The 26,153-nt window shown below is 34.1% G+C and overlaps 1 protein-coding gene across 2 annotated transcripts; it reads right to left on the bottom strand.

Annotated features, from left to right (window-relative positions):
- LOC129739151 (carbonic anhydrase 2-like) lies at positions 1-26,153 on the bottom strand. 2 transcript variants are annotated; one of them, XM_055730555.1, is made up of 3 exons: positions 25,779-26,153; positions 6,221-6,298; positions 1-1,392 (listed from the first exon to the last, which is right to left on the bottom strand). In XM_055730555.1, the coding sequence occupies exons 2-3, from the start codon at positions 6,294-6,296 to the stop codon at positions 299-301; spliced, it is 1,170 nt and encodes a 389-aa protein (XP_055586530.1). In that variant the 5' UTR covers positions 6,297-6,298; positions 25,779-26,153; the 3' UTR covers positions 1-298. The 2 variants fall into 2 exon arrangements, with proteins under 2 accessions (XP_055586530.1, XP_055586532.1); XM_055730557.1 differs by lacking the exon at positions 25,779-26,153 and adding an exon at positions 7,228-7,318.

Raw genomic sequence — 26,153 nt, 5'->3', positions numbered from 1 at the left:
TTATACATGAAAATACATTTATTTCCTTTAAAGATATGTTCGAAGGCACAACATTTCAAAATGAGACTTATGATATTTCTAACCTTATACAAAAAAACGGAAGCCTCGGAATGCTTGGTTCTTGTGGTAAATAAATATTTTTAAATAAATTTTCTTAACCTACAGGAATACTATCTTTTGAGACCATTGGATGACGATAGCCCATCAGCAATTAGCGTTCGCCTGTTCTTTGGATTAGAGAAGCACATTGTTGCGTGAATTGAGAAATGCAAGGGGTGGCTTCCTCCCGGGAAAAGCCCTAATAGAGGAAAACCCGTCGGTTGAACAGTTTTTGCACCGGTCTGAAGTTGTTGGCCATCGCTCCAGATCTCGACCGCAGCCATCGGAACTCTCGAAGTTCTTTCGACTTGATTGGTAACGGTCTGGCGGCCACGATCCAGGTCACCGTCTCCAGGCACGGAGGTGTAGTCAGGCTACCCTCGTACGAAAAGTACGTCCAATCGATGTCCCCAATGACATCGTACACCGAGAATGAATCGATGTAGGAAACGTTGTACTCGGAACCTGGTTCAATAACTTCTCGCAGGAATCGAGTCCACTGGTTCGGTTGTTCCTCGTACTCGTCATCGATGGTATAGAACAGCCCCATTACAGACAGGCCATCTACCTGTTCCTTTGCTGCGTCAAACGATTCGTACAGACCATTGTAGAACACCAGATGTACCTCCAGTGGGAAACGTCTATAGTCCAAAACGTGTTCCGATCCGATCGAGTTATTGGCGCCCCAATGGAAGTGGAACTGTTCGAAAAAGTATTTGTTTTTCAAAGGGCCACCCCGAATGTACGGACGTTCTCCCTCATTCCAGACAAATGTAAACTTCGCAGAATGACCATCGTTTGCCAGCTTGATCGACAGTGGCTGGTTGGTTTGACCGATCAACTGAAGTGGACGCTTGTTTCTCACAAACAGGGCACTGGTCGAGTTCAACATCACAGGACTCTGATATCGGCCTCCGCACTGCGGAGCATTCCTGTGCCAATTGGATGGACCGTTTTTGTCCTTATCCTGATAGGAGAATTCTGGTGCCCTAGGAGCCGGCGTTGTCGTTGTGGTTGTGGTCGTCGTCCGTGGCCGAGTATCCCTTCCGCTGTACACGGAATTATCCGTCGGAGGATGCCTTCTAGTTTCGGCCTCATCCCGGGCATAATCGAAAAAGAAATCCGGATTCGAACCCCCATTCACCCGCCGATACCGGCTGGTCGTGTAGCCTTGATCCCGGATTGCATTTCCCCGGTACGATGAGCGAACGGGTCGATCTTCGTCATCGGGGAAGTATATCGATCGACTTCTGGGTTGGAATTCTTCCTCACTATTGCTGTCAAATTCGATTCCTGAAAGACGGAAATTAAGAAATGAATATTCTACTTTTTCAGTTTAAATCTTAAGTGTGTTATAAAATTTAGGATTAGGTACTATTGATAAAGTTTAATGAAAAAAGTTATTAAAACTTAAAAAAGCAAATCAGTTGCAGCTCGAAAAATATTGTCTTTCATACAAATTATACTTTCAAATAACTAATTAGTTTGGCGAAAGCGTATATTGGTCAGGTTTCGCCGTCTCGGGTAGACACATGATAAAATTTTAAAAAAATATTTTTTTTCTTTTTTCACCTTAAAATAAATTTTTGATTCTTAATTTCTTGATATACTTTTAGTTGAAAGTCCCGATTCAGAGAGAAAGCAAACGAATGACGAAGTTTTAGGTATTCGATAGATTATCAATTTAATTTTATGAATAAGTTTTTAAGAAGGTACCTACAATTTGTTTGTAATTTTTCTTCTAAAATGTAAAATTTTTTTTTTTCATTTTTCAACTCAGAATTAATTTTGAAATTAATTTGCCAAATACCAAAGTCCGATTATTTAAATTTTTTGAATGTAATTTAATAGTTGTTCATTGCTCTTCAATTCAATATGATTTTGTTCTGAAAGCACAATTTTCCTTGAAGACTATAAATCCTGAAATTTGATAAGAAATGTATTATTTTATCACATGTTTTTTTCCAGGACCTAATATGTCAATAAACGGTGACAAAATATCAAAGTTTGGAATTTTGAACAAGAAAACTTGTAATTCAAAATATAATAATGCATTCATTATTTCTGCTTTTTAAAATTTTCCTTTTGAATCCATCATGATTTTTCAAACAATTTTCCAAAATTACGAGAAAAGATTCGAAGTTGAATCTTAAAGCTTGATTTTAATCTGTGATATTTACCAAATTAGTAATTCTTTCTTTCAATGTTATTTATTATTATTAATTTCTAATAGCTCATTTAAATTTGAGGTGACCAATATCTTCGAGATTGAACACAAATCTATACATTTTTTACATCAATTATTTATTAAACGTGTCATTAAATATTATTAAAATAAAATAACCTTCATCCATCTTCTTATCAAATTAAATTCTAACTTTTTAGAAAATTCCCATTTGTAGTAGTAATTCAATCTTTTCTAAATTTAGCTTGCCAAATTGCCCGGTTTGACCCGGACACTTGCCCCGGATTTTCAGTTTATTTTCAAAATCGAACAAAAACCTAAATTTGAATTACGATTTTTGCGTATTGAAACGAACCTTGTTCTAGCAAGTTGTATCTAAATAATTATGAACGGTTTTTTGGAAGCCAAAAATACGATTTAAAACTTGCTGGTGTGTTTTGATGGAAAACAAAATGTTTCAACTGTTTTCTTGTTAATTTTTTTTAATAATTTGGTTGTTTTGACTAAATTCTAAAAATCGAATGCCCGGAGTTTGCCTGGTTTTTGACATAATTGCCCGGATTTGCCTGGTCCGAATACTTTCGTAGAATCCAGGCAACCTTATTCAAATTCTAAGTAACACCACAGAGAACAGATGAACAAACTCGAACAAAAAATCTTCAAAAAAGTGTGTAAAATTTCAAATGCTGACATCCAAAAAATACGTTGAAAATTGTCAAGTGCCCAGTCTTCGAAAAGGCGTAATCTTATATGAACGGTTTTAGTTTATTGCTAGGTAAATGCAGTTATTGCTCTTTCAGACTTATTTTGGATTTTCTCAACTCTTCCTAAAGAAAAAGAAGCACTACCGTAAACGTCAATCATGGAAACCGAACTTTGAAACTGAAATAAATCTTCAGAACACTTTCATGCGTTTTTTACTAAGCAATCATCATGTTTCAGAATCAATCATGGTTTTTCAGCAACATTTCAAAAGATTTAAAATGATTACTGCACATGGTAACGTTCTGATTGGAACATTGTTTACCTTTTTCAAGAACTTTGGTAAACTTGATTTGAAGCTTCAATCAGAAGGAAGAAGAAAGAATGCAGAGCTTATTTCGAATTATTTTTCTCCGCATTTTTATACATAAAATCGAAGGATTAACATACAATATAAGGAATTTTTCTTTCAAACTTTGAATCTTTTGCAAATGTTTCTGTTCGGAACAAATTGTCAAAAACTTAATCTAGAGTTTAGTTTCAGTAAAAATGCCAAAAAATAGTTAAATTACTTTTGCCAGCTTTCTCTAAGTTGCTGATTTTTATGTGATTTTCATCCGCAAGGATGATTCAGTTCTCAAGATTTTTCAATCGTTATTCAAATAACGATTTAAATAACGACTGAAAAATCTTGAGCGATGAATCATTCTTGCGGATGAAAGTCCCAATAAAAAATATTTTTTCTTCGATGGAAGTTGAAAGTCCAACATCTGAAGTTAAATTTAGTGCTGGTGCGATAGAAATATTGAATAGAAACTAAACTTGAAATCCTAAATTTGAATGAATTGTATAAACACAAACATTCAACATTATCACATAATATATACACCCAAAGAAGAGGTTGCGAAAATCCAATGCCTATTTAGCACATCTCTGTGCCGATTATGCGCTGAAATGTGCACTGTGCCGAAAACGGTATAATTGAATAACCGTAACTGGCATAAGGACTCGGCTCCCAACCAAAATGATGCATGACCACCACATTCAAGCGAAACAAGAAATACATTCTATGGCATTTCATTCTTATTGGATAATTCATCCCAGAAGCAAGAAAATAAAAAAAAACCATAGCGCAGTAGGGAGAGTCGAACTCAAATCACCAACCAAATCATCTTGCCAGTTCGAGATCTTAACCAGTGTACTATTTGCGCTTCTTGCAGGACGAGGGATATTTGTCATTGGATTTCTGCCACCGATCAATCACAAAATAAAACGCACAACGATGGCTTCCCGGCGTTTGGCCTCCTTTCAAGGTAGTCTTTTGTCTTGCGATGGAAACGGGAAAGGGAACGGAAGAGAAGGCAACGGGAAACCCATTGAATGAGAACTGTGCCTTGCTTACTGCCTGCTATTACATACACACGCTACATATACACAGCTGCCAAAGCCGGGCAGCTTGAAGCAATGTTTTTGTTGTTGCTTTTGCTACATACGCACAGCTTAGCCGTGGTTGTTTGCCGGTTGATTGAATTGAAGCAATGTTTTTTTTGTTGCTTTTACTGCATACACACGCACAGCTTGGCCGTGGTTGTTTGCCAGTGAATTGAAGGGATTGAATTAGAAGGAGGTTTTTGTTGTTGCTTTTGCTACATTCACACGCACAGTGCTCGGTTCGCTGGCTGCCTGGTGTTGGCCGGTATTTGTTTCCATCCTTCTTCGTCTTATGATGCGATAGGGAGTGACGTGAAATCGTTTTTATTTTGTTTCTTTCAGACATACGCAATTCGGTTGACTTGGGAGGTTAATGCCGGTGGGAGCAAATCGAATCAGCACCGGTCGCGTTATCTTCTTGTACCAATGATGCTATGTAATTGACTACACGCCATTGGCACAGAGGCTGAATTTTGGGTGTGCCGATCAACTGCTGGACCTTCTATCGAAACACCATGTATATCCCGCATGTGATCTTTCCCTCTATTGATCTCTCTTGTTTCTCTAACCCCACCCATCGACTCGGGATTTTAGCCGAGCGAGCACATGGTCGATTGCTTCGGGTTTGCCGCAACTTACGGTCAGATGAAGAAGCAATCAGTGCCGCTCAAGGTTCCGAGCAGACCAGTTACACAGGGAGGTATTGCTTTGTTGAAATCAATACTGATGTTATGAAATCGCTTGGTACATCTTTGTACCTGAAAATGATCACATTTTCATATGTGATGAAAGAAATAAGAGAAACATGAACTATCAAAGAACGAAAGAACATAAGCCGTAAATATCATGAAAATTTCGAAAAAGATACAACGGCTCACCGACAGGACTTGAACCTGCAATCTCCGCTTCGGTACAACGGCGCGTTAGCGTCTAATGAATTCAAAAGATTTGAAAAAAAAAAATAACAAAGTTTACACATAAGAATCAAAACTTATCTTTTTTGTTAATTCAAGTCACTTATTTGTGACTATTTCGATTCATTTGTACGAAATTGAATAAAAATGAATTTTACAACAATTGTGTACAGAACTTTCGATAAAACAAAATCTTTCCACTTTATTTGGAATACCTCTACGCTTTAAAAGCAATAAGTTTTAGATGGTAAATTACTTATTTTCTTAAATATTCACTGCTTTTAAAAATTCTCATAAATTACTTAAACCAGTACCGTCAACTGGGGCAACATGAAACAATTTTCAACTTCAATGGCTTCTAAAAAACTTATGTTCACAGTTAATCGTATCCTTTATGCATCAAAAGTTTTAAGGATGCTGGGGCATCAAATTGGCGTAGTTGAAAAAATTATTGGTTTCTTCAGTTATTTTTAATTTTCTAAAAACATGCGATTTTCACCCTCCTTAGAAAATGGGGTAACTTGCAACAAACTTTGTTTTTAATGAAAAATCTTATGAACACGTACGAAAATTCATAGTTTTTAATATATTTGCGATGCCTTAAAGACCATCACGCATGACAACACCAATTGCAGTAGTTTTTGGGTCAGTAAAAACAAATTTACACATTTTTTCTGAAAATAAGGATGCTGCATACATTTAGGGGCTAAATAATACTACGAATAATTCTACAAGCTGAAATCATAAAAATAAATGTTTGGATGAATGAAATTTAAATATTTACAAACGCGTGATGCAAAACATTCATATTCCAACACATGGAAACGAGATTTACAAGGTATTTTCCATGTACGAGGTAATTTTTAAGGATGTAACTCTAAGTACTTACGTCCGCATGAGGCCCAAGGTAGAAACATCAGTACGTTCAGCACAATCCATTGCTGGTGTCGTTTGGAGCACTTCATTTCTGAAAGATTAACCGAAACGTTGGAAAGGTCCATTAGTAAGCAAGTGATCGACTGTTCGAAGGAATTCGTGTTTCAATAAACGATCAGGAGCCAGAGAATGCATTTAGCCTCTTAAGGCGCCGATGTACATAATTTAATTTAGCAAACACGTGTTCACAAATAATACACATCAATTTGCAGCCAATGTTCACCATCTACTACTAATGTGTCGGTAGCGATTTCGCTGAACATGACAGACGGACGGCAATCCAATTCCGACTGAGCGATACGGTACGAACGCTTAGCCAACATAAAGGTTGTTGGATCCTTCTTAACTTAAGCTTCGCCAGAAGTCAATCAATATGAGGGGAAAAAATTGGTAAAAAAAAGTTTTGATCATATTCCGGAACATTGGCTCCACAGTACAACAGATCAATTCCGAATGCCGGGAAGTACACGCTGATGCAATGGTCAACTGCTGAGCGCCCAACCAAACAAACATCAATTCACCCCGGCGGAATTCGCCACCATAGAGTTTGGTAGGAATTTATGACACCCCTACTAAATAGCTACCTATGCATATTATCTACTTCAAGCTAGAATCAAGTGTTAGTTCTACCACACTGGATACAAGAGATACGGCCGCAACCGTTTTGTCTAAGAAACCACGTGTGTTATGCGGTATTTAACGACGTGTGGCAAAGACGCCGGCCGGCCGGCCGTCAATGCAATGGTGAGTGCGTATCGAATGCCAAGTTCACGGTTTGCAGAATTTATGATCCACGCAATTCAATCTGCCAACCGCGCCAACCATTTGCGGGAATTCTTGAAGCTGATAAGCGTTTGGAATGCTACGTTCACCCCTTTGTTTTGATGTGTAGAAAGTATTTCTTGGGAAGGAAATTAATTTGTCTCGTATCAGTACCCAATAATGTTCTCAACTTCTCACCGTATAGACACTACAGCGAAACAGGTTCACTAGAACAGGAATTGTGGCCTTCATCGGCCGAAACTGGCACAGAACTAAGCTCTACCGAATGGGCGAAGAATACTAGTTCGATGCGAGTCATGTTGAAGGTCAAGTGCGTGTGAAACAATAGAGAACAAAAGAAACGTACCTATCGGAACTCGGAAGCATTGTAGGGGGAAAGCTCATACAACGCCCCATATTGCTTACATTAAAAAACCAGTCCAAAAAGAGAAAATGCGCAAAGTTTTGAACTATACAAACGGGGCATCATGCAACAGCGGGGTTCGATGCAATATTTATATAACACTACATTGAATCACTTTTTAATTTAATGTTTTGTAATAAAGTTACCTTTTAATGATAACAAAATGATGATGACATAATTTCTCGCATCTTAAGCTAGTTGTCTTAAGTTTTTTATTTTTATGTAAAATTTGAAAAATCGAGCAATAAATGTACAAATTTTAACATGTTTTGAAGTCGAAAAGAACTTTACCCAGTATGACGGATCGGCTTGATAAAATTGCCTACAAACTTTTTACAGGTTTCCTCATGTTATACCAACATTGTTGGTGTAAAATTATTTTTCGAACAGTCACCCAATTTTTTTAAATGAATATTTTTTTAATTCAGTTAGGTGTCTGGGGTTAAATGCAACAAAATGCAAATCAAAGAAATACCTTGTAAATCTCGTTTCCATGTGTTGGAATATGAATGTTTTGCATCACGCGTTTGTAAATATTTAAATTTCATTCATCCAAACATTTATTTTTATGATTTCAGCTTGTAGAATTATTCGTAGTATTATTTAGCCCCTAAATGTATGCAGCATCCTTATTTTCAGAAAAAATGTGTAAATTTGTTTTTACTGACCCAAAAACTACTGCAATTGGTGTTGTCATGCGTGATGGTCTTTAAGGCATCGCAAATATATTAAAAACTATGAATTTTCGTACGTGTTCATAAGATTTTTCATTAAAAACAAAGTTTGTTGCAAGTTACCCCATTTTCTAAGGAGGGTGAAAATCGCATGTTTTTAGAAAATTAAAAATAACTGAAGAAACCAATAATTTTTTCAACTACGCCAATTTGATGCCCCAGCATACTTAAAACTTTTGATGCATAAAGGATACGATTAACTGTGAACATAAGTTTTTTAGAAGCCATTGAAGTTGAAAATTGTTTCATGTTGCCCCAGTTGACGGTACTGGTTTAAGTAATTTATGAGAATTTTTAAAAGCAGTGAATATTTAAGAAAATAAGTAATTTACCATCTAAAACTTATTGCTTTTAAAGCGTAGAGGTATTCCAAATAAAGTGGAAAGATTTTGTTTTATCGAAAGTTCTGTACACAATTGTTGTAAAATTCATTTTTATTCAATTTCGTACAAATGAATCGAAATAGTCACAAATAAGTGACTTGAATTAACAAAAAAGATAAGTTTTGATTCTTATGTGTAAACTTTGTTATTTTTTTTTCAAATCGTTTGAATTCATTAGAGTTTCACGTTAAAGATTTTTGGATCGCAGTTTTTGGATTATTTTTATTATTATTTCAGATAACACAGAGGCAAATTTGTAAGTGTGAATATCGGCACTGGTAAATAATTTTGTTTGTATTATTAACACTGCATTCCTAAATATCACGAATCCATATCTGAAATCTATATTCTTCAATAATTACGCTTCTCTATAAGATTTCATTCTAAAGTCGGTGAAAATCAAATTGAGAATGAGTTTCATATCTATGATTTTAATTGTATGCCAACAATTGAACTTAAAAAAATTAATGATGATATAAAAAAAATATCCACGAAAATCTCTATTCTGTGGTGATAGATAAAAAAACAAATTACAAACTGTTTGTAATTTTTAGAATTTTGCATCTGAAACGCCAAAACCTCCCCTCCCCTGAGCTTTTCCAATGCCCCGCCAAAATAAAAATTGGAATCACAGCTCCCTTTGAAGATCTCAATGCCAACCTAGGAGCGGTATTGACCACTTAGAAAACCACTGAAGTAGACGATTTCAAGTAGCAAGTTGCGTTCAAATTTTAGAATCACACAATCCCATTTTTTTATTCTTGAAATTACGATGTGCGTTAAGGCGACAATGGATATATGCTATGCTTTTTCTGGAAAAAAGAAAAGTAGGGGGAAGTGACAGGTTCTGAATGCCCATATCAAGGTAGGTTAAATGCCTATATCAAGAAAAATAGATTGTTCTTATATTTTTTTTACTTTCTTCCATTTAAACATTAAATCTACGCTCAAACCACGATCTTACAGCGAAAAAAGAAGAACTTCATAGTGATCTGATAGAAATACAATATGAACAAAATATTACCATGAAATATGGCCATATGGCATACTTAACTATGTTTCATGCAAAAGAACTAGTGATGGAAAAAAATTCACCAAAATTTCAGCCTTAACGTATGCTTAACATCCGTTTCTACCATTTTCAATTAAATAATTTCAAAATATTGCAAGTGTAAATGAAATATAGCTTAAAACATAAATATGCGCATTTAGCCCGCCGGTTTCGGAAATCGGCTATTTTGACTTCTTTTATTATAAAATTATTTCCAGAAAAACTGTAAGAGATTTTAACAGAAAAAGTGCTCTAACGTATAGAAAACAGATGTCCGCTCATGTGCATATAGTTTTCAGACTCCTATCTGTCGGAATATGGGAGAAAATGAGAGTTTTCCTTAATATGCGCATATAGCCCGCCTCTCCCCTACATGTTACGATTTTTGACTTCTTTATCTGTGCATTATGAAGATCAAGGCTTTTTCTATCGAAACATAGCTTCGTTTGTTGCAATGTAACAAGAATTAATCCTAAAAACTCGTTTCTTCGATCATTACGCTGGTCGGTATTTTGGACCACCATGTTTCTATTTTGGATCGCCCTTAAACCACATATTTTTTTTTCTAAATTTTGCTATATTTACGACAGCGATTGATGCTTAATTATGCAAATAATTCCGTTAATCTTGTCCTTTCTTATTCTTGTAGTCAAGTTTTGTTTGTTCGATAAGAATAGAGTAAAACATAAAAATTCCTTCGTTTTGTAGTATGTATTCAAATGTTTTGAAATTTCCGACAGCACACTGCAATCTCGACGAAATTTGTTCTGGACTGTTAAATACTGGCCAATTGGCTTATCTATAGAATAAATTTTCAGAACGCTAATCTCCTTCAAGCGAAATGTGCGAGAATTATGCTATCTTTTTAGCCATCTAAAATCCAGTTTTTCTTCGCTTCAAAATTCAGAAAAATTAAGTTTTATTTTTAAAACAACTTTTGTGCTATGAAAAAAATTATCGGTGGAGTAAATTTTTCAACAGTTTTTTTTCAAAAATTGCACACTGGGGCTGAAAAACTAGATTTTTAGTACTTTTTTGTTTGTAATTTTTACATATTTCAACGATATATTTCAACTGTTACAAAAACTAAACCCGTTACATATTTGTTGTCGTTTTCTTCCCAATCCCTCTTTTAGACCATAGTACTTTGAAATATACAAGGTAGGCTATTCCGCTCTCTTTAAACGTATTGGTAAAAGGCCCTGGAAAATAGTTATGGAAAAAACTGGCAAATGTATGGGATTTATCAGAAAATCACATTTTTCTACAAATTGATAATCATCAAAATTTAGAAAAAATATGCACTGATGCATTTTAATGTAACAAATAATATTTGGCTTTTCGGCATAGCTAAAAGTTATATGCAATGGGTTTTTTTGACGATCCAATTAAATTTTTTTTTTAAATTTATGTCTTGTGTGATCTTTTTCTTGTGCAATTTGAATAAAAACTCGTTTAAATTGACTTGTCATCACAAAAATATAAAGTCCTTTAGATCATTCATCAAATCTTAAACATAAGTACAAGAAAATATTAAATTGCTTGCTTCCAACAAAGAGGAACGGCGATGAAAATTGGTTTTTAATGCTCATTATTAATGGTCCGGATAAAAAAAATCAATTCAAGAAATGGTTGTTCTCCATTTACCCGAAAACCATTGCCCAGAATGAAAAATCCCCAGAATTCCAATCGCCAGAAAGAACCATTCCCCAGAATTTTTTTCCCCAGACGAACCATTCCCCAGAAAAATTTTCGCCAGAATGTACCATTTCCCAGAAATTTTTTCACCAGAATGAACCATTTGCCAGAAATTTTCGCCAGAAGAACCATTTCCCAGAAAATTTAAAACATTTATCCCTACTAGAAATTAATAAAAAAAAAAAGGAATTGTTACTAAAAAATTCGGTTTCATAACTTTATTCTTTTGCGGCAATGCCGCAACCAACGAGGATGAAGGGGCTGAGGCGGCACAAAGCCGCCGAAGCTCCCAAATCCGAGGTGGCCGCCGACCCGCCGTCGGAAGCGGCGGCCCTAAGACATTGGTCTAGGTCTGCCGGGGCTTCCTAGGTCTGCGTGAAAGCTAGGGGTGATCCCTTAGCCCCGTCCGCCACGCGACAGCGTGAAGGACAAAACGTCTTTCAAGTTCGAACGCGCAGCATGAGGAGTCGGATACCAAAACGGTTTTTAAAGGACCATGGTAAGCATTGAATCAATTAAAGTTCCATAAACCATAAACAAAGCACAATATTGGTTCTAAAATAAATTTAGTTGAAAAATTTCAAAGTTGTAGTTTCATTTAAAAAAATCATTTTTAAAAAAATGAATTTCGAAACATATGAAATTTACATTAGAAAAAAAAAACAAATAAAAACACAAGAGGAAAAAATCTGGGATTTGTGCCATTCTGGGAAATGTTCCATTCTGGGGAAAAAAATTCTGGGAAATGGTCCATTCTGGGAAAAAAATTTCTGGTACATGGTGCATTCTGGGGAATTTTTTTCTGGGAAATGGTTCATTCTGGGGTTTGATTTCGGGTATTTGTCATTCTGGGAAAAATTCATTCTGGGCAATGGTTTTCGGGTAAATGGGATACAATCCAAGAAATAGTTTCCGATGAACCCAAAGAATCAGTCTTTAATCTTATGTACTTTTCAAAAGAATCAAATGACGAACGTCGGAGCAATAAATAATTTTGATTGCCATTCTATTTAAAACTGCCAAATTTTCATAACTATTTTTGTTGGTATGCAAGCATGCTGTGTACATATACGGAGCTTTGAAGTGAGGTTAAGCGCAATAGCCTACCTGATATTTTCCATGTACTATGCTTTTAGACGGGGTTTATACAGTGAGCGAAATAAGAATAGCGCCACTATGTGTTTTGCTTGTAAAAATATGAATGATTGAAAACTACGAAAATTTTCTTCCACTGTTTGTTCTGAATTGCTTAACGGATAAATCAAGCATAAGTTTACTTTTTTTGGACGTAGCAATTGGCGTTGAGGACCAAAAATGTGAAAAAAGGGTACGAAATAAGAATAGCACCACTTGAGTGGAAATTCTAAGATCACTAAATCCAAAAAAATATGAATTGCATAAACTGCCGTTCTAAGCAAGATGTTCCCTTGTGGAAAAACGTGCAAACGAGAAAAACGCGATTGAAATATCAGCTATATTTCCAATTTTTCTCTCAAACTAAAAATTCACCGACAGTTTTTTCGTAGTGAACAGTTCAAGTTAATCATTTTATGATGTTTTCTGCCAAAAAATTACATTTCCGACAAAAAAAACAGTAAATTAGAGCAAAAAATGCTCCGTGTGACACTTTTGCGTAGAATCAGAGCGCCTGCCGATGCTAGTTCTACGAAAAACTGTCACACGGCTACAATTTTTCTATCATTTTAAAAGCTTACGTAGTTTATTTTTTTCCAAAAAACTCATGCTAAACCGGAATTTGAGAAATACGTTCTCCTTTGTTTATAAAAATGTATAGTTTAGTATTGATTCTGTAAGTAGCGCCTACCCAGGCGCGGTCCTATGGGGGGGGTGATAGGGGTGATCACCCCTCCCAAGCGGCAAAATCCGTTACAAAATACTCGCAAAAGCTCGAATTTCTATAAAAATTTGCAACTTTTCTTAGTAGAAGTGCTTTCCAATTTTAAGAATTTTCCACTCCGTGGGGGTGTTTATTCAACAAAAAAGTCAATTTATCACTTAAAAGGCTCAATATTGAAAAAAAGTCGGTCCACCAAACTCAAGCAGCTGTGACTTAGGATTCCCTGGACTGAATTATACCAAATAACTTTTGTTGATAAGTTACTCAACAAAAGTTTGCTGTTGAGTGTTGATTTGGAATTAGCTATTAATAAAATGTAGGGACAACTTTTTTTTAAATTGTCACTAATTTCCCTCATATGCCTCAATAAACACGAGCAAATCGCAACAAATTTTAGTATTTGCTTCAAATTCAGAGCTTCTGAATTCTTGATTTTGTTTTGAATTTTAATTAAATGAAAAATTTGGAAAAGTCATATAGGGGGGTGAAAATGGTTACAACACTGAAATACTTCAAATATTTGTTCTTCTTTCATCATTCATTTATTGCCTTCAATTGCAAAATTAAAAAAACTCAGGTTCTGAATCACAGTATAGATTCTCTTTCGCGAGAATTTTTCACCTTCAATTAATCCCCCATTCAAATATGAATTAAAAACTTAAAATTAATGACCTATATGATGAAATTCAAAAACAAAAATTTAAATTTTAGATCTGATTTTATTTAATTCTTCTATTTTAGTTTTAAATGTAGCACATCAAACATTCATATTATGGATGACTGTGAAAAAAATACAAGTACTGCCAAACAGAAATCGAATATAAAATATTCATAGTAAGAGTTTAAATTTAAAAAAATCCTCTCAAGAGATTTCAGCAACACTAAATCGAAGAAAGAGATTACGTTTTATGACTATTGCGTGTCCTATGAGTTTTTAGTGCCAAAAAGGAACAAAAAAGTATTTATATAAGCTGTTTCAGGAATTGGTGTTGAAGATAGAGATTCAAATTCAACTCTAGAATCCAAAATCTGTATTCAAAACTATAACACAAGAAAACAAAATTCACATTTTACGAATTGCAAAGAATTTGAAAACTGATTTCAACTTATTTAGGAGCTCTAAATGCAAATTTGTATTATTTTATCATTTCTTTTTTCCGGTATAAATTATGAAAATACAAGGCTCATATGAGAAATTTGTGCTTTTTTTAGCATTATGATATTTTACACTATCAAAAAAATTTAGAAAAAAAGGTATAAACTTAATGATCAATTTTCATAAAGACTGTGAGTAATTTACCATGAGAAAAATCAGAGAAGTAAGTATCTTTCCCCATTATCTAGACGAAATCTGTATTGTTTATTTCCGAGAATTTGTTACTTTTTAGCATTTTTCCTCTGACCTGCATCGTTGAATGAATAAAGGATAATGAAAAGATTTAACATATTTTTTGTTGTTCAGGTTAGTTACTTCATCAATTATCATTGATCGATTTCACTCTGAACTGCTAAGTTTTAAAATTACTCAATGCCAGAAAATAAGAAGTGAAAAAAACAGACAAAAAAAATCGAGTTTGAGACGCAAAAAGCTTCCAAAATCAGTTTGCCACGGTTTTAATGTTTCCCTTGTGAATTAAAACTATCCCCTTATCATTTCACTATTTTTTTCGGCAACAAGGCATTCTATCATACAAAACATTCAGAAGATCTTTTAGTGATTTTTAACCACCACAGAATTCTAGATCTACAGCAATTATGTCACCGATACTGCTTTTAGCTCATCTACACAATAGTATTGAAATTTTAATTTAAAATTTAGCCTATGGTTTGATATTCTTAATCTGAAAGCTTGGCTATTTCAATTGCAAATGATTGAGAATGTTCACTAAAGAAGAGTATTAACATTCAGAACTAACCCTTCATTTCATAATTTTCTTTATAATTCAAAATTAATTAAAAAAAATGGTAATTATGTGAAGGTGGACAAAGATTAATCACTTTTCTTAGTAATTTATTTGTTGTAATACAATTAAAATTGAAAATATTGAATGAAAACTTTTAATTCAAGAGCAAATCAAATAATATTCGGTTCCGGAATTTAGAAACTGATTTTGATAATCGGTTTTTTCTACTTAATTTATATTTAACGTGTTGATTTTATATATTGTGTTTCCAAATTTGAAAATTGTAAAACTAAATTTCCAACTCACGATTCAGTAAAATACCCCAATGAAGAATTCAATGTCCGTTAGTTCTGTTTGTTAATTTGTAACAACGTGTGTAATATTTTCATTGAAAAAATTACATTTATAACGAGAAATTTTTTAAAGAACTCTTAAAGTAACAATTCTAAAATACTAGATATACCTACGAATAAAAAAAGTATCAACATTTTTTCGCAGTGTTTATTATAGATTCGCTGGTTGTTTTATAAAGGGATAATACCCCCCCCCCCCCCCCGCAACCCCTCCCTACTCCTTCCGCTCACTCAAATGATTGTTTTTTTCACCAGGTATTAACGTTCCTTTATATTGACTGATTTTTGAAAATTGGAAAATCACCCCCCCCCCCCCCCCCCCAAGAGCCGACTCTAGGTCCGCCCCTGCGCCTACCGGAAAGTGTTTAGTGAACATTTCTACGTTATGTTGATGTTGATTATCCACCATGGGTGCACGGATTCACCGCAGTTTTACCAAAGCATGAACATCTTAACACTCTTACATTATTCAATTCAATGTGTTTCATACCCGGCACCATGGCTTCGTGTTTTCTGTTTCGGATGAATGTTTCGTGTAACTGTATTAGTTTATTCTGGAAGAATGTTTCAATCATCTCCAAACCAGTTGAAAATTTATAAAATTTACAATTCTATAAATTTACTCAGGCATTCCGGCATCCGTGTATATACCTGGCCAGTTTCCAGATGATTGATCATTTCGTTATATAAGAATATAATAATTACGAAATTTAATGTACATTTTCACATCTTACCTAGTCATAGGACTTCAGCCCATAACTTGCCTTACCCACCCTGATAATAATCCCAATTCACTTCTCTTTATAAACCTCTTATTGGTATTCTGATCACTCCTTTCTTTACTCCCACTGGCCCACTAGGTTTTTTTAACAAATCACCCTGTAGTATCCACATTGTTTGCCTTCTATTTGGGCTTACACTTTTATTTTTCTCTTCACTTCACTACTTTATCTTCACCAAAAACTTCCTCCCTTCCCCACTTGCTGGAAACCAAGGGCTGTTTTTTCAAAATAAGATTTAAGCCCCTTCATTTTTTTCCATAAACTGAGCACACATCTTCCACAATTTCAAATCCTGTAATAAAGGCTGTAGACCAGGCATGTACCGCAATCTTTGAATTTCCAAATAACTTTTCCGCGAGATTTCGGCCACTATCAATTTCTCAGGACAAACGCTCATATCATATCAATCACCTTAATCCCCTCAAATTTTGTCACCGCGGATTTAGCTTTGCGCGCGATGACTCAATATTAAAAGAACAGTTTTTAATTTTCACTCCATTTCCCCCCTTCTCCAATCACCCCTATTTATTATTGGCTCATCTTTTCATTGCGCAAAGCATTTGATAACTGCATAATAACCATAACCATTCCTTGGATAATTTTCATTATTGATTTTTCAAATGATTTGTACTGTACAAACCAAACCGCAAATCGACGAAAAATTGATAACTTTACGCCAATCCAGAAAAACGTAGCAGGCCATGATTTACTCCATGCCCATATCACACGGCACCATTTAGCGCAGTTGAAATTCGATACCCCACCCCATCATTCTTTTCCACAACCAACATAAATACCACTTCCTCATTCCTGCCACCCCACGCTTGCTTTAATTTTTTTCATACTCTTCTCTCGTTTCGCCACGCCAAGCGCCCGGGAGACATGTTCGGTCGGACATGTCTTGGCGTCTTTTGTCAATTTAACTATGATTGCCACTCAAACCCGATTTTATTCTAGTTCAACACTTTTTGGCACTATCGTTAAAGTTTTCTTTTCCTGGAATCGTTTAATCAAACGGTTCCAGCATACCGCACTTTTAAAAAATAAGAAAATAACGACTGGACAGAGGAAACGGGACTTTTGACACCATTTTCTTCATTTGAGAGCTTTCCTCTGAGCGCACAATTTCGATTACTTCCATTAATGAATTGATTTAAAAATATGATTTATATCATCGGTTAATATTCGGATGTACTACGATTCTCGTTTTTCTCTAAACCATCGAACCAAACTGAATTTTGTTCACCGACTCGCCAAGCACTACGCGTAGGAAAGGAGCAAACAAACAAACGAACTGAACTGCTTGAGCTCTCGCGCACGACTGGAAAGTGTTTAGTGAACATTTCTCTGAATAAAACACTCAAGGCTTCTCGCTCCTCCTCTGCCCTCTATTTTAGTGTTCTTTTCAGTGAATAACATTGAATTCAACAGTTTGAACTCATCTTAAGGCAATTTTTTGATAAAATTTGTTTTTTTCATAGAATTTTCTCTAGGGTGACATTCTTGCGTAGAACTATCTACATAGAGACAACTACCTTGATGAAAATTTCGTATAAGTTCAGAACAAAGTATACTGGTTTGTGTTTTTATTCGAAAGTTAACACTAAAAGAGACCGTTTCCAGCAAAAATGTGAAAATGACCCAAAAGTCACATGGGGCATTCTTGCTTAGAACGGCAGTAAAGGTCTCTAAAAGTGAATTTTTTGGACCGATTATCAGAATAAAGTTATACTTTGCGATGGAACTTGATGAACTAGACGGCTAGCAGTATTTTTGGTATTATTTGCAACTGAATCGGAAATTGAGATGAGCAGGAATTTTGGCGGTTGTACATTTTTGTGCTGGTGATTCTTTTGCAAATCCGGAAAAGCTTTCTGCAGCGTGAACTTCCACAAAACTGTGATGCGAAAACACCCCAAAATGATGAATATGGGCCTAGATAAACCTGGAAAATGAGTATTGAGACTACATTTGGTTTTAATTGCAAGATAGTGCTGCCATCTACGACTTAAAACTGGAAAAATGATGAGTATGGGCCTAAATAAACCTGGAAAACTAATATTGAGACTACATTTGGTTTTAATTGCAAGATAGTGCTGCCATCTACGACTTAAAACTGGAAAAATGTGGTTTACTTAACAAAATCAAAGTTTTTTATTTCCAACCTTTTTTTTCTGATTCAAAGTTAATCCTAAATGTTTTTTTCATCATTTTAAGTCATTTTAATGAAGAGAGTAAGTAGTTCGGAAAAGAATTACAGCTAAAATATCAAATTCCTCAAAGCTAGAGGAGCATCTATTAAAATCCCCTTTCAATACCTTTGAAAACCTTTGGAATTCTGGAAAACTTCTTAAAATGCAGTTATCTATTCAAAGCATTATTATTCACTTTTACACAGTAAATTTTTAAAAATAATGTAGATTTTGTTGAAAAATTCTTATTCTTATTTCGCACCCTTTTTTCACATGTTTGGTCCTCAACGCCAATTGCTACGTCCAAAAAAGGTAAACTTATGCTTGATTTATCCGTTAAGCAATTCAGAACAAACTGTGGAAGAAAATTTTCGTAATTTTCAATCATTCATATTTTTACAAGCAAAACACATAGTGGTGCTATTCTTATTTCGCTCACTGTATTTCGTCTCTTCTTCCTAAACAAGTATTTTTTTTCTCGAAAATCAATGGTTGTAACTTTTAGACCAAAAATGTCAATAATTTTTCATGAATCATCAAACATTATTACTTAATAAAAAAAATGGTGCATGTCTAGTTTTTTTTATGTTTTTAAGCTTCTTTAAGCTGTAGATTTTGACAACTGCTTATTAAACAGTTGCTTTTAATATGGATTGTAAGATTAACGTCGTTTAAAGCATAGTGCACAAAAAGTTAGTTAAAACAGTGATTGGCTTGGTTTTATGCCGATTGAAGTGAACCCCGTCTAAAGGCGGGTTTGGGCTTTAGCTAGTTGATTAAATAAAATAATTACAAAATTCCAACTTTTTTTTATAATAAATGATTGAAATATTTAGTATACATAATTCTTTTCATATCGTCGTGCAACGTCTTACTAGTAATATGTTATTACGTTAAGGGGCCGTTCAAATATTACGTAACGCAATTTTATGAACATTCAACAACACGTTTAATATCCAGGTTATGTTGAGTGGTCCAAAATTAGTCTCTCCGGAATTAAGTTGGATCTATTTTGGACATGGGTCAAATAGCTATTAAAACAAGTTTTCTTGGTTCTTCGAGCTTGCAATCAAGTTTTCCAGTGTTTTATAATAGCTGTAAAGATGTTTGTAATTGTTAAATACATCAGAGCTATGCAGAAAACCTCTTGAAAGTTGACTTCAATAATGGCACGTCCTCCTGAAATGGGCTTGATTCGGCCAAACTGTGAAAAATCAAAATTTTATTTTCAATTTTCTCTCCCTTATCACCTTACTTAAATCGAATGTAAGATATGATTAGATTCCTAAGAAGTAGCTTTAACTATATTTGTTCAAAATTTTCATGATTTACATGATTTATGAGAAACATATTGGAAAAAGCTGCAAGGTGGTCCAAAATAGGTACCCGGTCCAAAATGAGTCCGTTACTTTACATATACATTAAACTGGTCAGGACCGGGCCAAAAAAAAGTATCAAATTTGGACCCAATAACAATTGTCTAAATTTTGGTGGCCCTATCATTTGAAATTGGCTGTAGCAAAATTAGTATGGGAAAAGTGACTTTTTTGTTAAAAAATTTCTACAGCCTCACTGTTGTATTTGACTCAAATTATTTAAGGTGCTTCTTAATGCTGATTTGAAAAAAAAAATCACTTTGCCCAAGACCGTGAACCTCTCAAATGCGTCAACCAAAAGCTGTGAGGATTTCAAAATTTTATAATTTCATTTGATTTTTTCAATATCTTTTAAAATGGCACCCCTGCTCTGCATGTTGAGTATTAGCCATTATTTGTTGGAAACCAGCTGGCGCCTTTTCCCATATTGTTTCTGATGATAAGTGGACAAACCAATGAAAAAGTGGAGTGGGGAGTCCTATATAAAATCGATGTAAAATATGAAACGAACTTGGAACACATGTATTTTTATAGCAACTCCATGCATTGTAGAGAAAGACACCTTTCACCACGATAAAGAGGGCTCCCATATGAAAGAATTTGAGTAAAATTAAACAGTGAGGATGTAGGATTTTTTTTTTTTGAATCACTTTTCCCATACATATTTCCATACAAACTTTGATTATTTTGCTACAGTCCACCAAAAGTTGCACAGTTGTTTTTCAGCTCGAGTGGAAGCCAAAACCGTTAAATACTTTTTTTTGGCTCGATTCTGAACAGTCTAATATACATTTTGTAGATTGGCCCAAAAACCTGATCCGTGTAAAATTTCAGTTTAATCGGACTTGATTTAGGAGAAATTGAGGAAAATAAAATTCTAATTTTTGAGCCAAAAACTTTTGCTACTCACTGACTGACTTCACAAAAATTATAAATACCTACGAAAACAAAAATGCAAAAGTGTGATGAAAGACAAGTATGAAAGAAAATGATAAAATGAAGAACGGTGACGTTTGAAATTTGTAACGACAAAAAGCTGATAAAAATGACAAACATTAAAAAATTACACAAACTGCATAAAAATCAACAAATTACTTCCAAAAAACAGACAAAATAGCAAAAATTCCTAAAAACAAACATGACTTAAATAATAACAAAAGTGACAGAAAGATATAATGAAAAAGTGTCAAAAATGAAGCACATGACAAAAAAGTCGAATATAACAAAAGTGACAAAAATGATGTAATGAAAAAAAAATACAACAAAAGTGGCAAAGTGACCGAAAAAAAACACCACAGACACTGAAGTTAAGATAAAAAAGAAAGGAAAACTATCGAAAAATATAAAAATGAAAAAAAAATACAAAGTGGGAAAAACTTTACTCACATTACAAATAATAATATGAGAAAAATTACAAGAAGGCCATAAAGCAAAGATAAGGAGAGATAAAAATTACAAAAAGTTATGTTCCTTTAAAACAAAATTAACATCAATTACAAAAGTTTCAAAAATGACAAACATGGTCAAAATAACAAATATGACTTAAAGCGAAAAAACGATAAAATGACAAAAATGATGGAATTGACAAAACATAAAAAAGATAAAAATGGTAATAATTAGTAGAAGTCACAAAATTGAGATCCCAAAAACCTCTAATAAAAATATCAAACTGAAAAAGCTAAAAATGACAATACCGTCAATAATGACAAAAATGTCAAAAGTAAATAGATACAAAAATGGCTAAGACTACAAATATACACCATTACAAATAATAGTACCTAGTTGTCTTGTCCTAAACATACAGTTATTGTACATCTGTCAAAACGCTGAAAAAATGGACGAAAATTCTGACGAAGTGAGAAGAGTTGAAACTATGTAAGTATGTTTGTAATACATAAAAGATAACACTTTAACAAGTGTTAAAACAATTCGTCTTAGTTGACATTTATATAGTTTTTTTAAGCCCAACTGCTATAAAACGCTGTGATATCAAAATGCGATAATAACTGCTAAGAATGTAATGCGCTACAAACATTTTCATCTTGCCGCTTGGTGGTTCATAATGAATCTTCATGCGAATGCCGCCAAACGCGGCAAATTTTTGCGAAATTAACTCACAATTAGGCGTTTTAATTTTGCCTCTTAAATCGCAAAGTTTGCAAATTGCACTAGGTATATTGGCAAATATTGACTGCTTGCTGAATGGTTTATGAACCAATCTACTAATTTGTTCGCACGATCTCTAGCACGCGTTAAAAAGTTAACAGCAAAGCCGGTCGCTCAGATCGTATGAGTAAATCGGATTTCCAGCCTAGACAGATTTTTTGCTGTGCAGCTGGAGGTCGAGACGTTAAGGTAGAGTGGCATATATTTACTTAAGAAAAGTCTAAAAACTTATCGAGAAAAATAGTGTTCTGTGCCCAAACATAGGAAATTGGGTCAGGGAATTACACTTTTTCAATTAAGTTTAATTCAACATTGTGGGAAACTACCTTAGCAAACAGCTGATCTCTCAGGGGAATGCCGCCATCAATCAAACTCGCAATAATCGTCGGAGTCATATCGCGCTCAACACGTTGCAATTTACAACTAAAGCATCCATTTTCAATGGGTTTTAATTGAAAAAAAGTAATCACACATTTTAATCCGGCTAATATAACGAGCGTTTCGAGGTGTTTATGTTCTTTTGAAAAATATGGCTTCAATCAGAAGAAAGTGAACTCAAATTGTATTAAGTCATTACATGGTTGCGTTAAGAAGTGACGTTTTGGAGGCTGGAAACTGCTTCCAAACATTTGCTTGATTCATTCTGCGAGCTACTCGTTATGGGGTCTTCCCGCTTTGATTGGTTTATTGTATGTAATTGAATCACATCGATTTACTTTATGTGAAGCTGTTTCGACACATTCTGGCATTTAGCGAATTCATGTATAATTCTAAATAGTATGTTGATTAAAATTTTCGGGGTAAAAATACTTCTTTCCAAACTCAAACAAAAACGTTGAACTTGACTTAAAGAAAAACCAAACTTTGGATCTAAATTGTGAGGCATAATTTTAAATCTGATTCGCTCATCCTAAATCTGAATTGTGAATCTGACTTCTGAATTCTGAATCTGATTTCTGAATCTGAATTCTGAATCTGAATTCTGAATCTGAATTCTGAATCTGAATTCTGAATCTGAATTCTGAATCTGAATTCTGAATCTGAATTCTGAATCTGAATTCTGAATCTGAATTCTGAATCTGAATTCTGAATCTGAATTCTGAATCTGAATTCTGAATCTGAATTCTGAATCTGAATTCTGAATCTGAATTCTGAATCTGAATTCTGAATCTGAATTCTGAATCTGAATTCTGAATCTGAATTCTGAATCTGAATTCTGAATCTGAATTCTGAATCTGAATTCTGAATCTGAATTCTGAATCTGAATTCTGAATCTGAATTCTGAATCTGAATTCTGAATCTGAATTCTGAATCTGAATTCTGAATCTGAATTCTGAATCTGAATTCTGAATCTGAATTCTGAATCTGAATTCTGAATCTGAATTCTGAATCTGAATTCTGAATCTGAATTCTGAATCTGAATTCTGAATCTGAATTCTGAATCTGAATTCTGAATCTGAATTCTGAATCTGAATTCTGAATCTGAATTCTGAATCTGAATTCTGAATCTGAATTCTGAATCTGAATTCTGAATCTGAATTCTGAATCTGAATTCTGAATCTGAATTCTGACTCTGAATTCTGAATCTGAATACTGAATCTGAATTCTGAATCTGAATTCTGAATCTGAATTCTGAATCTGAATTCTGAATCTGAATTCTGAATCTGAATTCTGAATCTGAATTCTGAATCTGAATTCTGAATCTGAATTCTGAATCTGAATTCTGAATCTGAATTCTGAATCTGAATTCTGAATCTGAATTTTGAATCTGAATTCTGAATCTGAATTCTGAATCTGAATTCTGAATCTGAATTCTGAATCTGAATTCTGAATCTGAATTCTGAATCTGAATTCTGAATCTGAATTCTGAATCTGAATTCTGAATCTGAATTCTGAATCTGAATTCTGAATCTGAATTCTGAATCTGAATTCTGAATCTGAATTCTGAATCTGAATTCTGAATCTGAATTCTGAATCTGAATTCTGAATCTGAATTCTGAATCTGAATTCTGAATCTGAATTCTGAATCTGAATTCTGAATCTGAATTCTGAATCTGAATTCTGAATCTGAATTCTGAATCTGAATTCTGAATCTGAATTCTGAATCTGAATTCTGAATCTGAATTCTGAATCTGAATTCTGAATCTGAATTCTGAATCTGAATTCTGAATCTGAATTCTGAATCTGAATTCTGAATCTGAATTCTGAATCGGAATTCTGAATCTGAATTCTGAATCTGAATTTTGAATCTGAGTTCTGAATCTGAATTCTGAATCTCAATTCTGAATCTGAATTCTGACTCTAAATTCTGAATCTGAATTCTGATTCTGAATTCTTAAGATAAGTTAACCATCGTTAGTTGATTTTTGTAAATTTATGTTCGACATATCGGTGAAATTTATATTCTTGAAAAAAAATATCCGAATTAAAAATTGATAAAGGTGCACAGAAAAGTGAGAAGAAAATTTACAGATGTTGAAGAGAGCGAAACAGCAAGAATCTGAATACTGAATCTGAATTCTGAATCTGAATTCTGAATCTGAATTCTGAATCTGAATTTTGAATCTGAATTCTGAATCTGAATTCTGAATCTAAATTCTGAATCTGAATCTGGATTCTTAATCCAAGCTTTGGATCAGAATTCTGAATCTGAATTCGAAATTCTGAATCTTAACTCAGAATCTGAATTTTGATTTCGGAATTCTGAATCGGAATTTTGATTTCAGAATTCTGAATCTAAATTTTGAATTCAGAATTCTGAATCCGAATTCCATATCTGATGTTTGAATTCTGATGTGTAATTGGAATTCCAGTAGGGTTAGAAAAAAAACTGTAGGGGAGAATGAGGATACTTGATCCCTGGGGATACTTGATTCCTTAGCTATATCTCGAAACTTGAATGTCTTACAAAGATCAAATGTTCTAGAAAAATGTGCCAAAATGAGCAAAATAACAATGCTTGTAGTTTAAAAATTTTTAACAAAATAATTGTTTGAGTAATTGAACTTTGTTTGAAAAATTTCACAAAATGTAACTTGAATATCTTTTTTCATCACTTTAAAATGTTCGTTACATGGGAAAATTATGAAAAAAAATATTTGTTCCAATGTATCAATCGTTCGAGCGTAAAATAAACTTCATAATGCCATATTTTCAAAGCAATGGAAAACTCTCAACTTTTTTTAGAAAAAGTTTTCTAAAATGTTGATTATGGGTACAATTGATCCCCTAGAGTTGGGTACAATTGATCCCCCTTCCAAAAGGGCATATTCTTCTTCTGAATTGATCGTTATGATTGCTGATTACGAAATTACTTATATTTATTCAAAAACTAATATTTATCAAACAATTGTCTGAAGAAAAGAGCAAAAATAATTAATTTTCTCTTAATTATGAAAATTGCGCCTTTAAGTATGCAATGTTATTAGCGTTGAGACAAAGTTATAGAATTCTCTTCTTATGTCTGCTATAAATTGTGAAATGAGAACAAACATGACCAAATTAGTCATTTAACATTCTATCATGAGGTTTTGTTGGATTTTTATACAAGGATTAGGGCTTCCTGAATAAAAGATCAAGTCTCCTTCAATAGGGGATCAAGTCTCCCCTAACTTCAGAAAAATCGCAATTTTTTTACTCCCACGAAAATGCTTCTAGTTCATCAACGGGTTCAAGTATCGTTCTAATTTTTGGAGCATAGAAACTTGAAGTTACAAGCTGTCAGAAAATGTCAAAGACGGCGAGTTGCTAAATTTTTCCAAAAAGATATGGTGAAAATAAGAAAAGGGGATCAAGTATCCCCACTCTCCCCTATTGAATCGTACTTACTGCAGATTTTGGCTCCAAAATTGTTAGGAATCCAGAACAAACTTTCAACAACTACGGTTAAGAACTTCTAAACTATAAAAAATCACTCAGTTCAGTGGCTTTTTTGAGTCAGGAACGAAACATCAGTTCATGCAACTTCACTTGCTAAAGATTTCATATGTGCAATAAATATTCGACCGTTTGATCCGCTGATCCACGTGTTTGCGCGGTGTTCTCTTGACCGACTTTGACCGACAAACGAAACGATCGGCGCCAAAGATGGAGCAAGCCGGATAGAAAACAAACTTCCGAAGTTCTCTTTCCGAGATGAGCCGAGAACTAAGTAGAATAGAACCCAGCAGCTGCTGCGGCGGCGTTTCAAGTAACTATAGGCGG

The sequence above is a fragment of the Uranotaenia lowii genome, chromosome 1 (assembly GCF_029784155.1).
Source record: "Uranotaenia lowii strain MFRU-FL chromosome 1, ASM2978415v1, whole genome shotgun sequence".
Classification (NCBI taxonomy): Eukaryota; Metazoa; Arthropoda; class Insecta; order Diptera; family Culicidae; genus Uranotaenia; species Uranotaenia lowii.
This window is presented reverse-complemented; position numbering and strand designations above follow the sequence as displayed.

What these genes read in the sequence shown, in the direction of transcription:
- LOC129739151 (XM_055730555.1), bottom strand. Translation starts at nt 6,296, where the DNA reads ATGAAGTGCTCCAAACGACACCAGCAATGGATTGTGCTGAACGTACTG. An exon ending in ACCTTGGGCCTCATGCGGAC is followed by an intron (nt 1,393 to 6,220) that starts GTAAGTACTTAG and finishes TCCGTCTTTCAG; the next exon opens with GAATCGAATTTGACAGCAAT.